The sequence below is a fragment of the Oryzias latipes genome, chromosome 5 (genome assembly GCF_053564925.1).
Source record: "Oryzias latipes strain Hd-rR chromosome 5, Olatipes_Hd-rR_3.1".
NCBI lineage: Eukaryota > Metazoa > Chordata > Actinopteri > Beloniformes > Adrianichthyidae > Oryzias > Oryzias latipes.
In genome coordinates, this window is record NC_136241.1 from 19,473,671 (window position 1) to 19,491,377 (window position 17,707).

A 17,707-nucleotide genomic window follows, 5' to 3' on the forward strand; every position below is an offset into this window, starting at 1 on the left:
ACGCATTCAAGAAGACCCATTTAACGTGTTCTTGAACACGCATCACATGCCCGGTGTGGAAGTGGCATCAGAGAAACCTAGATCAGACCCTTTCCAATAGATTTTACATTTTCATTAGCACATTCTTGCCAACAGAGAGATCGTGATAATTATAAAAAGTAGTCAGTATAAGTTCTTCCAAATTTTTACAAGAAAAATGATAAATTTATGTTGTTTCCTAAACTGCCGGTGCACTGCAGAAGTCGTATAAACCTTTTAAGGAAATGTCAACGAGGCTAAAGGCAGTTTTTAATTCTCCTTTCAGAGGGAGCAAAATTAAGAAGTTCTCCATAAGAGCAAGGAAACAAAACAAAAACAAGATCTGCAAATTACAATTCCTGCCCTTACAGATCATAGAAGTGATCAAGTTCTTCATAATGTAACGGGAGGAGGAAAAGCAAAGACAAAGAAGCTTTCCTCACTAATTTTTTATAACCAAGACCTTACCTCTGCTCCTGAAGATGATTTTATTGTGAAGAGTATCTTAATTTTTACCTTTTTATAAAGAAAATATAGTTTGAGCACTAATGGATGCAACAAAAGATGCACTTTGACACAAAAACAGAGTTTGAGCAGCCTTGGAATGAGGCAGTCTCTAATGTCTCACAGAGACACACAGACATTCTTTTCAATGATTTGCTTTAAAAAAAATACATAATCACCTTTATGTCTTCTAGCCAATATAAATGCAGGCAAATTACACGTATCCTAATGGAAGTCAACAAAAATAGTTTAACAAACTTACAAAAAATCCAAAGCACTGTTGGATAAGAATAAACACAGATATTGAATGCAATGACTCAAAGGCATCATGGAAGCTTAACCACAAAGAAAAACAAAAAAATCATTGGGAGCAAGCACAAACCAAGACCTGGGGGATTTCAATTGACTGAGAAAGGAGGAGCCTCTGCGGTGATTGAAACACAAACCAGGTGTGTGCAACAAAATGAAAAGAATACCACAAAAAAGGACAAAGGGGTAAAAAAACCAAAAACATATAATTAGCACAAAATAAACTAAACCAGCAATCGAATCTTAAAAAATAAATGAAATCAACAGAATAGGAATTCAAAAAACTCAAGAGGATCTGTGTGATTGGTGTACATTTCTTCTGTTCGGCTTAGGTTGTGTTACTCTTGTGTTTTGATTTTTGTGTGTTTAAGGTATGCTTCAGGTATTTTATAAAGTTCAACAAGTAATCATAAGTTATTTGTGAAGTCGCTTCTGAAAAATGTAGGAAGTGTCATGTTTTTATATGACATTATTTGTTTAACAGCTCCACGGTCCATACAATGATCACACAACATAGGGTGTTTTCTGTACGACTGATCTAGAGTCAAATGACCTACTAAGTTATTTTCCCTCTCTTCCTCAGATTACTGCTCCTTCTCAAACTCAGAACCACATATTTTTGACCAAAAAAACAAAAACAAATCTTGACCTGCTTCAGTCCTAAAACTTTCACCATATCTGAAGATGACACTTTTTCAACAAATCTTTAGACTTTTACTCAACAGCATTGGTGCATCAATTAGATCCTTTTTCACAAAGGTTTTTATCAAACTACAAACAATTTCAATCTCTTTAAACATCTAAATGCACAGAAATCCAAAAACGAAGCAGAATGTACTTTTTTGCCATTTTAAGAAACACAGTGATAGGATATAAAAATATATTTTTTGACTAAATAGGCTAAATATTATGGATGTGTAGACTCGTTGCATAATTTCCAGTTCCGCTTTTTGGTCCACCACACTGTCATTTTCCTTTAACAGGAGGACAATATTTGAATTTTTTTTCTTTTTTATTTTCTCTAAAAGATAACTTTATGCATTTTTTTTACTTTATAATCCTGTGATTTAGCCTATTCAGGAGAAAAACTTGAAATTTTACAGAACAAAAAAATTTCAACTTCTCTGAAGTCTGTTCAACTGCCTTTATGGCTGCTCTCTCACAAATCCATGCAGTCACTTCTGGGTACAGGGGCGGACGATCAAAGGGACCCAATTAAGCTTGCCTAGACATATCTGCTCACATAGAGACCCACACCAGCTCTGCTGCATTGTCAGCAAATGCATTTCACTTTTACAGGCAGCTTTTCTACACGCCAATCATCTGACTCCCTAAAATCCATGTACAGGTAAAAAAAACTGTCATACATTTCTTGCCTAGAGCTACTGGCTCTCAGCTGTTGTGGGGAAGGAGACGTATATGGCCCATCTTGCAACCCCTGGGTGGCTCATCGCAACATGATGGCTCAAGTGAGTACCTTATCTTCCCACCAGCACAATTACATTTTCACAGCATGCACCCACTGCTGCCACAGGACAGAGCAGCATTTACAACAACTTGACAGGTGTGTTTGAATGAAAATAAGGCCCGTTCAGTTTGGTCAGAGATGTGTGACAATTTATAGCCATTAAAAGATACTGCTCCACTGACCAGCACATACCAGGTTTGTGGTCAGTGGTAAAAAATCAAATAAACATTGGCACTTTATGGCTGGACTGAATGTGTTGTGTTCCAGGGGCAGCAAATGTTGGAAGCACAAACTTTCAATCCAGTGTCACCCAAGAGGTGTGGTCATATTTGCTCAGTAAGCAGACTTTATACTGTATGCACATAAATAGGGGCTGACAACTCATTACAAACTAATTTAGTTAACAGAAGTTATGAATTGTGAAAAAGAAATAACATTAATTTAAAAAGATGTATAAATTGTTAAATGTCTCTTATGATTTTGTACACATATCCTGTCAGAGAAAAAAACCTGCAATGCACAGAGCACTCTGTATAATGGAATAAAGTAGGTATTGAATATAGTTTATGACATAGCATAAATAATTTATAGTTGTTTATTTTGTACCATCGCTGATAATGTTTGATGAACACAGTTACTACTATCATTCAAAAATCCTCAGTAAAAGGTTAATTTTACTGTCAAACTAGAGGTTTGTTAACCAGTTCGTTTGCTCTGATTTATCCTACCACTCAAATGAGTGTCTTTAAAGTGTCATTATCATTATCATTATTATTATTAATATTATTATTTGTATCACATTTTAAAACCTAGAAATGTAATGTCAACATTTTTGCAGTCCTATTAAAGAATGTAAAGGTTCATAAAGACACCAATGAAAACCTGAAGGATTTACCATCATTTGCTTATACTTTGTTGTAAATATTTCAGCCAGAAACAGAAATGCACAAAGTTTTTTCACAGATCAAATTTTAGATGCTTCTTTGACAAATAAAAATTGCACACAATCAAGGTTATAAATTCTTCAAATTTGAAATGTATTTTTTTTTATTTGATTTGAAATGCTTTATTTCAAGCAATCAAATAAGAATAATTCACAAAAACATTACAATCCTTAGTTACACATTCATACAATGGTCATTACCTATCAAACTTAGGATAATTATTAATTATAATTATTAATTTAGAGAAACATATAGAACATATAGAAGTTTAGCAAAAATTAAAATTGAATTAGGCAACGCATGATTGCAGAGAAGTATTGATTTGTTTTTGTTCCCATTTATCATCATGTTCCTTAACATATTTGTATGTAAGAATTCGGCCTCTCAGTCACCACAGGACAGATTTTAAAGTGCTTTTTTTTTGCTTTTTTCAATCATTCATGGTTTGGGGCCAAAGTATACAGTATTTCTAGTCAACTTCAAGCATAGAAACCCAGCAGGGCTTCTGTGTTAAAAATGTGCTTCTTGACAGCTTTGTGCTTTTTCTTCCTTTTTCTTTCTTTACTTTCTTTTTCTTTTGTTTCGTTTCAAGTTTTTGTTTCTTTATGTTGTTGTTGCTTTTCCATGACCCCTTAAAGCCTTTTCATTTGCTCATATGGATGAAAGGTGCTGTATAAATAAATCCGCCTTGCCTTACTGAGTATAGAAGGTGAATATCACTGTGAGACTCCACTTTAAAACACAATGAAAGAAAATTGTTCTCTGAAACTTGATCACTCTGCTTTTATTTTCTTTAAAAAAATAGTTATTTAACGACAACCCATTGAATTGATAATAACTTTTATTTTGAGGTATTACAAAGCATACTTCTTAATCAAACTTTGACGAGGATGCTCAAAAAACCAAAAAGTTTTACATTTGTCTCTCATCTCTTTTCCCCATTTTTTTATATGAGTGAACTCTTTAGATGCTTTGATCATAACTAACAACAACATATGCACATGTTTACTTTGCCAGTATTAATTAAACAAAACCCGCTCTATTTTTTTTCACATATCTTGCTCAGGGCAATTGGTATAGAAAGTTAATTACCCTCCTTGTAACCACAAATTGAATATCTACAAACTGTTGCATTATTCCTGGAAATATTTTCAAATAATAACTTTGCTAGATAGCACACAGATAATAATTATCATTATCATATGTTGAGCAACTTTAAAACAAACAGAATGCATGAAATTTAAGGGGCTTGAGGGAATGCTGATGCAAGATTCCCTCACATACAGTCAGCATAAGTATAACAAACCAGAAAGAATATTTCAGGATGTAAAAGAAGGAAATTAGGATATGATTGTGAGAATAACTCATTTTAACAGGATAAAAACATCTGCAGGGGCAGGCAGAATGCAAATGAAAGATGCTGGGGCAACAATTTTCATTAAAACCTATTTCATTTAACTTTTTCTACTTTTTCTCTACTCTGTAGTGCATCATCCTTCCACTTGGGGCAGCAGAAAGGCTTTTCCTGCTCATTTTAAAATGGCTGTTTCCTTGAATCATAAAAACACTTTTGGGGGAAAAAGTTTATCTACTTTCCAAATCTTTATGGTGAGAACAGGCCATCTTTTGAAATTTTTTTTCTTTTTTCTTTTTTTGTTGCTGCTTTGATTGAATGGGCTGATAATTTGCTGATAATTGATTCTGTATAATACAGTTACTCTATGCAAATAATTTGTGAATCAAATTTGAGACAATGGGTAAATAAAATACTTTTCTCCTGAAAATTCATTTCAACATTTTTCCATCCTAAACTAACATTGCTGTGAGCAAGACCCTGCCAAATGTATCATAATTGATATTATTTATATCCCATAAAAAGTATATTGCTTTTTGTGGTCCCATCAAAGGGTTTATAAAAACAACTTAATTCCAAAAATTATGAGGTATTAACTTAAAGGATTGATTCTGAGAAATAAATATAACTAAAAATAAAAGCCTTAATTCAAAAAAATATGTAAAGATATTTTAACTTGAAGGATCGTTTCTGAGAAATAAATAAATACAACAAAAAATCAAAACCTTTTTCATGGGACAGTCCAGACATGTGGGATTGCAACAAGCCACAGATAAAAATTAAAAAAAAGAGTGCTTTAAACAATAAATATTCCTGAACAACATTCATAAGAATGTATAAAATGAAATCTTGATTTTTAAAAATGAAATTTAAGAAGAAACTGAGACAAGTAAGACAAAAGGAGCAGAAGACAAACATCCTTCACACCCTTTGGCGTGTCAAACAGAAAAAAAAAGGTTTTGATTTTTATACTGCTTCTTTTCAAAAGGAAACATAAACTTTGTCTTTTTGTCCAACTGTGAAATATCTGGGCCATGATTCCCTGGTGAAGCAACTTCAGAGGAAATTTTGCTCTTCATTTATCCACGCAAAGGCTCAAAGCACCACTGGGGCCATCCCTCCCGTGAATATGCCTCTCTCGCCATTGTAGAGAGATGCTTTATTATCTCCAACAGGCCATAAATTATCACTGAGCAGCGAAACGATCTCTCGTCCCTCAGCGATTGAAACAGAACTCCAAATGAGAGAGAAACCTAATGGCTGCAGAGTTTAGACAGAGGGCAGCAGCCATCGTACCTGCTCCTTTGTGTGTGTCGGTATTTTTCCCCCTGGTGAGAGAAATTAAGTGTGCTTCACCTTCTATTCCACGTGTGATCACAGTAAAAGGTCTCATCTCATCCTGTGGGCGGTTTAGCACTTCGCAGGGTGAGCCCTCCCTGGGGTTCTAATTATTCCAAAACGATGTGTGTGGTCACAGAGATGACCGACCTTGACCAAAACAAGTCGCATCCTCCCAAAAAGGCCAATGAAATGCGCACACATAGGAACATTTCGATGTGCAATTGCAGAGTTATGGCATATATTATCCTTTATGGGTTCATTGTAGTGTGGTAATGAAGCGATGCAGCTTTCAGAGAAGATCAGTGATGCACTAGTTTGATGTTTATTCCAGAGCGCACTGGGAAAGTCACATGAAACAAGCAACAGCTGTTTCTCTGAATTAAAAAGTCATTTAGATTAGTTAGATTGGATCTTCTATCTGCGTAGTATTTATTTGTCTTACTGTACGCAGCAGTTTTACCTGGTCCAGAGCAGAAGGCCGCAATCACAGCCAGGATACAGACGTAACTGAGGTAGGGCAGCCATGCCACACTATTCTGAAATGACAACAGCTTTAAGTTAAAAGGCACATTCTAGCTTTTAGTTTCTATTGTTGAACAGAAATAAATCAGTTTTATTTCCATGAGCCATACATAAAAGTTTGAAATTAGCACTTCACATAAAAGTAATACTTTCCTCAGAATCTTTTTTTCTATTGAATGGTTTGGAAATATTGTTGGTGCCCTGTGACCCCACTGCATATGCAGATTAAAAGTTATGCAAAAGATTTCAAATAAAAAAAAAAGCTTACTTGGAAGTAGAGGAAAACTGTGAGTAAGCTGAAGAACACCGCCATGGAGGAAAAACCAAAAATGAGGAGAGGCTTCCTCCCAATTCTCTCAATCACCAGGCCCTGGAGGAGGGGACAAAACAGCATCATTTCAGATGGCTTCTGGGCATTGTAATATTTCTGCATGATGAAATCATTGCACCAGCTAAAACAAAATTGAGTAGTTGATATAGAGGTTTGTTATTTTGTCATGTCAACCACAATGTTTAAATAAGGAAAAACAGTGACTGATTTGATTTTTATGATCTCAGAGCAGCAGCATTATTCAGCTTTTATTAGAAATACAAGGATAGATGGATCTTCGTGGCCTCTGCTTTGAATGAAGTTCCACTAACAATTTGTTGGTACTTCATTCTTCAACTGAAGTTTAAGATAAACCCTGTGGTCAATGGCAATTCAGGGCTATAAATCTCATATTACAGTTGTTAGCTGTATTTCATCTTGTCCTCCAATTTTCAGTACTGTATAAGTCACAGTTTTTTGACACATTTGACATACAACTTTTTTTTATAATTTTTTAACATAAATAGGCTCATTTTCATCATTTTCCCACTAACAGATTGCCCTTTGGCAGTTTTTTTTTCTCCCACTAACAACTGCTAGAGGGCACTGCAGGTGTGTGAATCAGTATTTGATACTGACTGCAATGCAGAAGAAGTAGCACAGTCTAGAATAGACATGAGTTGTGTCTGAATTCCTTCACTACTCACAACATAGTGCACTATATAGCAGGGGTGTGTATTGGCAAGAGTCTGGGGATACATTACGTATCCTGATACGCATCCCACGATAAGGTACGTATCACGATATTACGGTGCTTTACTTGTTTTTATCTGAGCCCGCCCGCTACAAAGCACCGTAATCTGCGTTTTTATATGATATTCGGTTTGGTACCCATCCTAAGGAAAAACCAAGTAGTGCATGCCTCATAACAACAAAACAAGCTGTTTCACTGAGATCTTGTTGTTTTGTGCGGCGTAGAGTTTCTCAAAGAGGCTCAGTGCGCGGTGCTACCAACTACTGGCTAGAGGTTTAAGTGGAAAACAAGTCAAACGCTGAAGGACGCTCATAAATAATTAAGTAAATATCATTTTGACAGTGTTGTGTTTTTAATTGAATTGATACAATTATCGCCAAGCGAACTATCGTGATATATCGCCGAAATGATTTTTTCCAACACCCCTACTATACAGTGCGTTCACCAGAGTGCATCGATGCTCTCTAGATTGGCAAATATAGACCACAATGCATTGCGTTCAAACAATTTTTGCAAAGAAAATGTATTTTTTTGATAAAACATCAACATTTTTAACTTCAGAACACAGCGGATTCATAAATGGCTGTTGCAAAACGCTTATATCAATGAGATTTTTACTTAGTGAATTTGACGACGTCATATTTGCCGTTAGAAAAAAAGAAAAAGAAGTCGTGAGCATGGTGTCCGAATTGCTTTAAAAATCCAGGGCATTCTATAGTTCCGCATTAAATAGTATTTTAGTAGTTAGGGAGTGGGTGGGAATTCAGACACGTCCATGGAGGACAATCAGACTGTTCTCCTGAACTTTATGATATTTTCTTGTTTGTTTTTGAGACATTATTATTCTTAACGTTATTTTTCCATCCTTGGGCTATTGCAACACAGCAAGTCATGCTTCTGCAGTAAAGGATGTAAAAAATCACAGGGAAAAAAAGCTGAATGATGTCATGAACCCAGACATGGAGATGTGTTTACCGATGTTTTTGTAGAGCTCTTCAAAATAAATAAACCCGATCTTTTAACATCATCCGTGTTTTTCATTCATTGTTAATGAGATATACAGTCAATGCTTCCATGTAGCGATAAGGCCAAAAACCTTACAGTTGCATCTCTCACATGCGATGCGAGCATCTAGTGCATGAACACATTTTTGGACAAGCTTTGAGCATCAAGTTTGATGTCCGTAGAAAAGAGGCACGGAAGTGAATTTGATGTAAGAATCGTGTTCGGTGTGAACAGAGCATTACACCGACTTGGCAGATTTGTTCAAAGGCGTAGCGCTTTTCTTCCCACAGAATAACTTACTATGATTTTTTTCTTCTTTATTTTGCTTTTTGTTGTTGTTATTGTTGTTGCTGTTGTTTCTGTGATAATCCGGAGTGATTTATAGTCCAAAAAATATGTTTTGAACAGCACTGCTTGCGAGTTTGTGGGGAAAAGACACTTCTCTCTGTACCATTTCCTTTCCTTTACAGATAGGGCTTCTAAGAAGAGATATAAAGGGAGGGTGCTGAGCCATACCTCAGCATAAGGAAGCCTCATCCGCTTTTCCATAGTCTATACGATTGTTTTCTTTTTCTGGGTATTTCCCCACTGGCATGTCCCAGACTGCATCAGCTTTATATTTGGATTGCCTCTAAAAGCAGTGGCGTTCGCTCAGTACACAATTGTGTCTAAGTATGCATATCTCAGTTGGCTTGCTCCCTGCAGGCACAAGAAGATTCTCTCTCAGCTATACTTCCCACATTGCAGACATATGTAGGCACACAGCAACCAGCAGCAGACCCACAGCTCATTAGGGTCTCTGAAGGTTTCAGACCATGGTTATTTATGAGCCTTTATGCGAGAGAATGAGGGGAAGCCAGAGCAAACATTGGTGAAATGAGAATGGCAGCAGAAGTTTGTCTTTTGCAGGACCTCATAAAATATAACTGGGGACAGAAAAGACCTATGAGACTGGGAAACTGTGTGAATTTGTCTTTCATTCAGTTGTCTACTCTTCAGTGCAGAAAGATTTTGAACACTGTTGTTTCATGCTTATGTGTTTTCTATAATTGCCGATACAATAAACTGGATGAAAAATGACAGCAGTTAAATCTCCAACTGAATGAGACAAAGAAGCCGTTCCATTACTGACAAAAATTACTTACATGCTTCCAGCTTTATGTGTCTTTGTGAGCAAAGACAAGCAGTGAACTGATGATTATGAACGCAGACCTCTAAAGTCCCACTCCGATCATCTTTTGATCGATTGTAAAAGCATTTCCATTGGTCTTTTAATCATGATTATGCCACAAAATGGCAGTAGTTTTTTTGTAGAAATTTGCTTTTGAGTTGTGGGTGGAACTCTTTGCGCAGCGTAAGCCCACCCCCATGTCCTATCATCCGTTTACACGTTCTCCCGCTAGCTTACAACCCCAACCTAAAATTAAGGGTGCAAGCTCAGAAGTGGAAAACAAAGATGTACATGGAACAAGTTGCCTGCATCAGAATGAAGCTTCTACGTCACAACAACAACCTTTTTTTGTCTGTTCCTGATTCACAACAATTTGAGAAAGAAAAAAAAACTCAGACATGCTATGTTAAATATTGTTGTTTTTATGTCCTCCATTATAAGAAAAATTCTACAAGAACACTCAAACACGATTTTCATTAGAGTGGGTCTTTAACTTTCTAGTTGCACACAAGCCAGTGTCTCAATCTTATCCTGCTTCTTGGCAGATTTGACAGAGGTCAGAATGGCAACTTCCGCCCTCACCGTTGGCAGGCTTAAAGTGTCCAGTCATAACGCATCACATCAAAAATCAGACAAGCTGTTACAAAAAACTGTCTCCTCCGGTTCTGCTACTTCTGCAATCTCCTCCAAACAAATGCAAAATTAGGATTCAAAAACATACTTATGACAACAATTAAAGCCAAAGCATACTGTAATAACTACACTGGTGCCCAAAATATTTATACCCCAATGATATGAGTAAGTTCAAGCACTATGAGGTTTGGATTGTAATTTTATATAATCATTTGATTTTACAACACCTCCAGATTCCAAAAAAATTTTTTATTTTTAGAAATTAAATTTGCCAAAAGGCTCTGGAGTGTGACGACACCAGCGGACGAGTTTGAATTAATGCATGGTGGCACAAAGTCCTCGGCTCTTGCTTCTAAGTCAGTCGAATAGTGACAAGTGTGCTGCATTAAAAGGGTGTTTGCCCAGAGGGACACTAGAAAAGTAAGCAGGAGGTCAATGGATAGCATGTTACATTTAGTGGCTCGTAATCGTTTTTTTTCTCCCCTTATCCCTAATGTGTTTTGAAAATAGCTATGGTTGAAAATAATGAAACACATTAGAACAAACACAGCTAGGAGAGTTGATAAATAAGCGAAGCATTTATGAAGCAGTTGACTTTATGGTCAAGGCCGCATGCAAGGGTGAAGCACAAGGAAAGCTTTAATTTACATTTAAAAGGATGTTCTGTAGATACTGTGTGAACAGTCTCTTCTAATCATCTGTTTTATCCGTGTCCAACTTCTAACTGCAAGTATTCAGGAAGCTAAAAAGTGCAGGATTCTTACAGAAAAAAATTAAGAGAAAAAAGACATTTTATTTTTTTAATCAAAGGTTTCTAGATCTGAACCAAAATATAGTTGTTGTGAATACATCAAAGGGAAAGAGTTGGTTATACTTTTTCAATATGAAATATGAACTGAAGAGGAGAATGATAAGAACAAAACACATAGATCATCTTTGAAGATGAGAAGATATTCCACTGAAAATCACAGTAATACTTTTTTCTTCTTCTTTGACCGGCGGTTAACGCGCATTCTTGAACTCACGTTTAGCATACACTGTATGGTGTTCACCCTGCTGTCACCACCCAATGAGGACACATGTACCGACAGTTGGAAGAGGCTTAGTTTGAAATAGAAGAGGTGCAAATCTTAGGAATCTTGCCCCAGTTGGTAGTTTCGAGCCATCCACACGTCACTACCAAATCAGAGTCCCTGACTGGTAAAAGATCTGCCTGGTTTTATGTTTAAAACGCATTTAATGGACGCACGTTTTGTATGCCTAGCCCGAAAATGGTCTTAAAAATATGTATAGCAATGCAAGAGTTTTAAATGTGCATTAACATAGACATTTCATTAAAGTGGTTGCAATGCAAATCCTCTTCCTCTATCTGGAAACTTTGCATCTGTGGTTATCTCCACAGCAGTAGTGATACACTTCATTTATTAAAAAAAAGCCCTTTTTTTATTTTACAGAGGTTAATTAAAAGTAATGTCTGTCATTTCCTCTTCCACTTGAATCTGTGGGCAAACCAGCTGCTTCTGACAGATGTTCCTAAAGGAAGCAGCAACATGCCTGTCATTGTGATTACAGATGACAAAAAAAACCCTCTTTCATAGTCTAATCTGCACAGATAAATAAGAAAACTAGCCAAAAGGTCAATTAAGGTTAAATTTCTAAATTCTTATAAAGCAAACTGTTCCCAGACTCAATTTAGATTTATCAGTGAGTTGGAAACAGGAGGACTTTTAGTATAGTCTTCTCTGGTAAAAGGCACTGATTTTTAACAGTTTGACTGGAGGTTAAACTAAAGAAAATGTAATTTCAAATATGTTAAAGAGTCTTTTTTACTGTGATGGAGACTGCTTCTCATCATTCAAGCGCGGCGGTTACTGACCAGTGTTAGATCAATCATTGAAAACTTTGCACACAAAATCTGAACAAGGTTCAGATAAAGAAAACATTTATTTGGGTGAAGATTCAAAATTTTTATTATTATTTATTTGATATTTTTCCCAAAGCAAAGTTAATCAGAATAGAAAAAAATAGTAAAAGGGATGTGTCATGCATGGAGAAACACTGTCTTGAATGATTGCATATAATTTCACCTTTGGTTGGGAAAAAACATAGGAAAACAGTTATTACGTAATAATAGATGTAACTAAAGTAGAAATTACCATACTTAGGACAGGAAATGTTATATAATATGTTTCCCTACAGGTCTAACTAACTATAAACGCTTTGTGACATAAAATGCAATAAAAACAAAATAAGGAATTTGCAGTCTTTAAAACACAGAAAGAAGGTGGCAACAAAAAAAAAATTACCCCCACATGCATTTACATGCAACAAAAATTTAGGAACTCTAAAAGAACAACCTGGAAAAAATCTTGCAGCTTAAGTTGTTTAAACAGCAGTAGTTTAATTGTATAACTGGGTATTAACGCAGATTAGTGAGGAAGATTAATGCAGAAGTACAGATGGGCAGAACACATTTGTCTGTGCAAAATTGTATCACCAACGTCCACATGGAATATAAATGATGGTGCTGAATTAAAAGCAGGCTTGATTCTGTAACAAAGATTAATGCAGAGACTCAGGAACAGTTGTAGAAATCCCTGTCCAAGCACACAGCCCTCTGCTTCATCCTCTGAAGTCCATTATTCCTCTATCATGCCAAAAAGAATGAATGTGTGAACATGACCCATTAAAGCCACAGTCTTCATGATATTTTTGCTTCTATCATAATTATGGATTTGCAGTAGAGACTGGACGAAAAACTGTCAAGCCACAGTCCTGACCTGTCATCAGCTAAAAACCTTTGGCACATCAAAAAGAACTACCATCGACCCATCTTCAGGGGCCTCCATCCCCAGGGCCTCCGCCCAATGCGAAAGAAAGGCTTAACCAAAAAACGACAAAGTGTTAAACAGCTTGAATTCTATCTCATGTAAAACATGACCCCTTTTTTTTCATTCCTTAATTTTATTCAGCTTGATTGACCATTTAATATAATGTTAATATATAAAGTGTGACACTTTCTCCCTCATTTTTTCTTGAAATCTAATGCTGCTATCAAATTTAGAATGTGGAAACAATTCTTGAGAGATTTATGTTCTAGTTTAAAACACAATGTTTTCTTGCTTTATGAGATTTTAATCTTTTGTTGTTTTGTTTTTAAACATTTCATCTTTTAGTTTGTTACTTTAAAGAATTGAATGACTGTAAAAGAACAAATACAGTGTATGTAGGAAAACAACAAATCCTCTCACCAAATCATGCAACATAAGCTCCTTTTTTCTCCATTTTTCTTTTCCTTTTCTTTTCTATTGTTCTTTGGATTCTTGTCCAGCAGTAACACATTACTGAACATGTCACAGAAGCCCTACAGTGTCAACATGCACACGGCTTTGTTTAAGCCTTATTTTTAGTCTTGTAAAAAGAAGTGAAATGATTGATGTCCAACTACTTATTTCTTTTAATTGCAAACCCCTCAAAGCTTCTCCAGTTGTCTTTTGATTTCCAAATTATGACACACATATTTGTGAACCACTGTTGTTTTTGTTAATTCAAATGTGTATAAATACAGTACATCCACATTTCTTACCATTATAAATTACAATAGAAAGATTAATTTGTTCTGAATTGCTTCTCCTGAAATTTAAAAAGCATGTTTCACTTTGAATTAAAATATAAAATTTTCCTTTTTTTATTTCAGAAAACAAAACCCCAAATAATTTGTAAGAATATTGATGTTTCTGCTTAGCTACCAGTAAAACTTAGGAAGTTAACGTCTACCGACTGGACATTGCTGCATAAATTGCAGTGAACACTGTTGTCTGGATAATTGGAGTAAGATGCCTTTTCAGTTAAGTCACACAGCGGCGTAACCTCTGCTTCAGATCAAAGAGCGTCTTCTGTGGACCTGGGCTAGTTGGAAACTCAAGAATATGTTAGCCCACTGGGGTTCTAACAGAAGTAAAAGAAGAGAGCGGATGGGATGCAGTTTTGTTCAGATTTGTTCTGGCTCTTCTTTCAAAAACAACACTAAATATCAGCCAAAAGGGTTAAAGTTACTGAAAAAAGACCCATAAAAGAAATTTGTCTCTGCTAATCTCTTGTGAAATGTATTTGAGAAATTAATGGTCCATAACTATACCATGGTTCGGCTGAATACTCGATTCTGATTGGCTGCAGGGTGTGGATTAAAAAGTGATAATCCACATACCACACCTAAAAAAGATGTACCGGTCACATCGGCCAAATGTTCTTCATCACTGCGCTGACCTTAACGCCAGATGGTATTTCAATTATTAACATTTTTTAAATAAACAAAAAAATCATGGGGTTGTCATACCTTATAGTTTATCACAAGAACGAGACAGTAGAAAAGACGAGGGATTTTATAGTTTACTTTAACCTGTTTGGTTAATTTGGCCATTTTGAAGACTACAATACAACAGAAGAGAAAGAGAGAAAAGAATCAAAGAAAAAGAAGATAAGACACTTCATGGAAGCAACGCGTTGGACGTTTTAGGTGTCTGTGTTGTCTATTAATTTCTGATAACCGACACCTCATTGGTTATATCCCTTACTTAATTCAAATGTCTTTGTCTGAAGAAAATGGTGAATAGGCATTGTGTAATTTACATTCATGTGCAAAGTCTAATTAAATTCCACAACAATTTTTTTGTGCAAGTCTCTAAAGCAGTGTGGAGGACTAATTTTGCCCAAAATGAGTGCAGCTGTAAACTAAGCAAATGATCAAATATCCAGGCCCTTCGTCTCTAGACGTCTCCTCTGGCTCCTCCTGCAGGATCCCATCTGGAGGTCTGCTACCAGCAGCTGGTGTTCACAGTACTTGTCTGGGAGGCATTCAAGTTTTTCCCCTCAGTTTACTAGTTATGGAAAAGTAAGTCACTTGAAGATATTTGTGTAAATATAATATGTTACGTACATCGATAGCATAGTCTTCACAATTGTTCCTACGTCAGACTAAATGCATAAAATGGCATGTAAACATCAGTTATTGTTGGTTCCTAAAGCAAAACAATCAATACAGAAAACTACAGGTCATGTCAAAGAATTCTGGAAGTTGTTCCCTGCTGTTGGAGAACAGAAAGTGTAATCGGTAGACTTCACCCCCTAAATCCTTATCAAAGAATTCTTTTGGCAAGCATCAAATATTTTTTTTTTACATTTTTAATACTCAGAAAATTGTGTTTTGAATTTGTCTTTCATCATAATAACATACAGCTGTTGTTAGGAGTTTTATCCAAACTTGATATAGGTTTCATTATACTAGGCTCAAATAAATGAGTCACTTAGAGTCTAATTGAAAGCCAAGATGTTGCAGTGAGTAGCCTTAATGAGTTTCTACTAAATATAGAAACACATTCACAGAAAAGTATGAGAAACAACGTTAATCTGGTTTTCTATCAAGTTTTCTTTTTCTACTCTTTATTAATTCCTGAAAAAATGTCCATCTCTAGAGTGTAGAGCATTCCCTGGAGAGGATGAGTTCTAATGCTCAGCCACCATGAAAGCTGGTGAACCAACATGAAAACCCCTTTTTATGTTGAAACCTCACTGTCAGCACTGCCTATTTATGGCACTACATTGTTTCCAACTAAAATACTTTTTTTTCTGTAAGCTATCAAATCCTCAAAAGTTTCACATTTAGCAAACAAACAGTTCCACAACACTATTCTAAACAAATTTACACATGAAGCATTGCAGTCTACCTATCTGTGCTATCACTAACTCTTAAAAGCTGGAAAATCCAAACCACCTCATGTGTGTTCAAATAACACAAGCGTACTTACAGAGATGATGGCAGCCAGAGTTTCAACAGCCCCTGTGCTCAATGTGATATAGGGTAGGATGTTTTCAGCAAAGCCTGCTTCCCGAAGGATCCCATTAGTGTAGTACCAGATCTGCAATAGAATAAATCAACTTAAAACCACCTTCCTTTTTTTCTTTTACCAAGATCACAACCATTTTTTGTTGTTTTTCTGTAAAAGTAATCAGTAATTTAAAAGGACATTTAAAATCATATTTTTCTCACAAAAGTAATATACTGCTTTATATTTAAAAAACTTATTGCTTTAACTATTAGTGCCATCAGTGTCTTCTGCTTTGTATATAGAAAATCATGTTGACAGTGGTGGGACTGTAAAAACTAATCAGTCTCCTTCTTATGCTAGGCTATTATTTGCCATGCAAGCCTAGGAGAAGGGAAGTAGGTCCGATGGTTGGCCAACATTCATTACCACCTAAATGCACTGTAGCACAGTGGGAGCAGGATGATTAAATGTGGAGTACTGTAGAAAAAGAAAAGCCCAATGTCCACAAATCCCCACAAAGAGACACAAAGTCCCTCTAATTTGAGCAATAATCTTTCTTGCTTTCCTTAAGGAATGTTTTCTGTGGTTTCTGAAACAAAGCTAGTTCACACGGTGAGACACATTGATGAACTTATGAAACACATGTGGGTTTTTTTCACAGGTCACTTCTGCAGATGCAGAAAACCCCCAGGGAGGGGGGGTGTACTGTGTGCTGCATGCTGACACACCTGATCCATCTCCTAACAGGCAGTATTGATGTTCTTGTCACCAAAAAGATACTAATGGGACAGTGCATGTGAGCAGTCAGCAGGCCTCCTGTTAAAGTGCCAATAAAATGTTTATGCATTATTGTCAACAAATTGGACCTTTTGGTGTAAGCTTGTCTCACATTCTTAACAGGCTTTGGAAACTAAATTAAAAACAGTTTGAGACAACAGTGAGAATGTTCTTATCTTGCTTAATTTGTATAAGGGCAAGAACATATTCAACGTTTTTGCATCTCAAGATTGAGCCCATACAACTCATGCCAGAAAACGGATAAGTTGTGTAAATATTCAGAAAGATTTTTTTGGAAACTACCTCATAAATTCATGGTCACAAGTCCTTGCCAAGACTTAAAGCACAGTGGGATTCAACCCCAACTCAGAGCTGGAATTTAAGGAATGGCTGTCAATTAAATGTACGCCATGTCTGCCATGTAAAACCTGCCATCTGGCTTAAGCGGTCATTCCTCTGATGGAAAAATCGTGAAAATAAATTGCTCTTGCATACAGCAGATATGCTCACAAGTCCCACTCTAATCTCAAGCTTTTGGTCACACGGTTAAGTGATGAGTCACAGATGGCACAAAATGTCAGTATGGTAGCTGAAGTATTTACTCCAGGGGTGTCCAAACCTTTTGCAAAGGTCAGATTTGGTAAAATGAAACGTGTGAGGGCCAACCAATCGGCCTGCATTCTCTGAACCCTTATAATAACATTATATGCAAATTCACCATTTCATGACAAATGTGTTTTGCACTGGAATGCTTTTCCTTTTTTCACATTGA

General features: G+C 36.1%; 1 protein-coding gene and 1 long non-coding RNA gene across 8 annotated transcripts in view; one reads left to right on the forward strand and one right to left on the reverse strand.

The window, feature by feature from the left end:
• slc2a9l2 (solute carrier family 2 member 9, like 2) overlaps positions 1–17,707 on the reverse strand; it is a 153,067-nt gene that overhangs the window by 74,855 nt on the left and 60,505 nt on the right. For all 7 annotated transcript variants that reach the window (XM_078948021.1, XM_011475092.4, XM_011475095.4 and 4 more), the window contains exons 9-11: positions 16,138–16,248; positions 6,729–6,830; positions 6,399–6,474 (exon numbers count right to left, since the gene is read on the reverse strand). In XM_078948021.1, the coding sequence (XP_078804147.1) occupies positions 6,399–6,474; positions 6,729–6,830; positions 16,138–16,248 (289 nt within the window). The remainder of the gene's footprint in view (positions 1–6,398; positions 6,475–6,728; positions 6,831–16,137; positions 16,249–17,707) is intronic.
• The window catches only part of LOC144992319 (uncharacterized), a 92,319-nt gene that overhangs the window by 59,931 nt on the left and 14,681 nt on the right, over positions 1–17,707 (forward strand). The gene's annotated exons all lie outside the window — the stretch shown is intronic.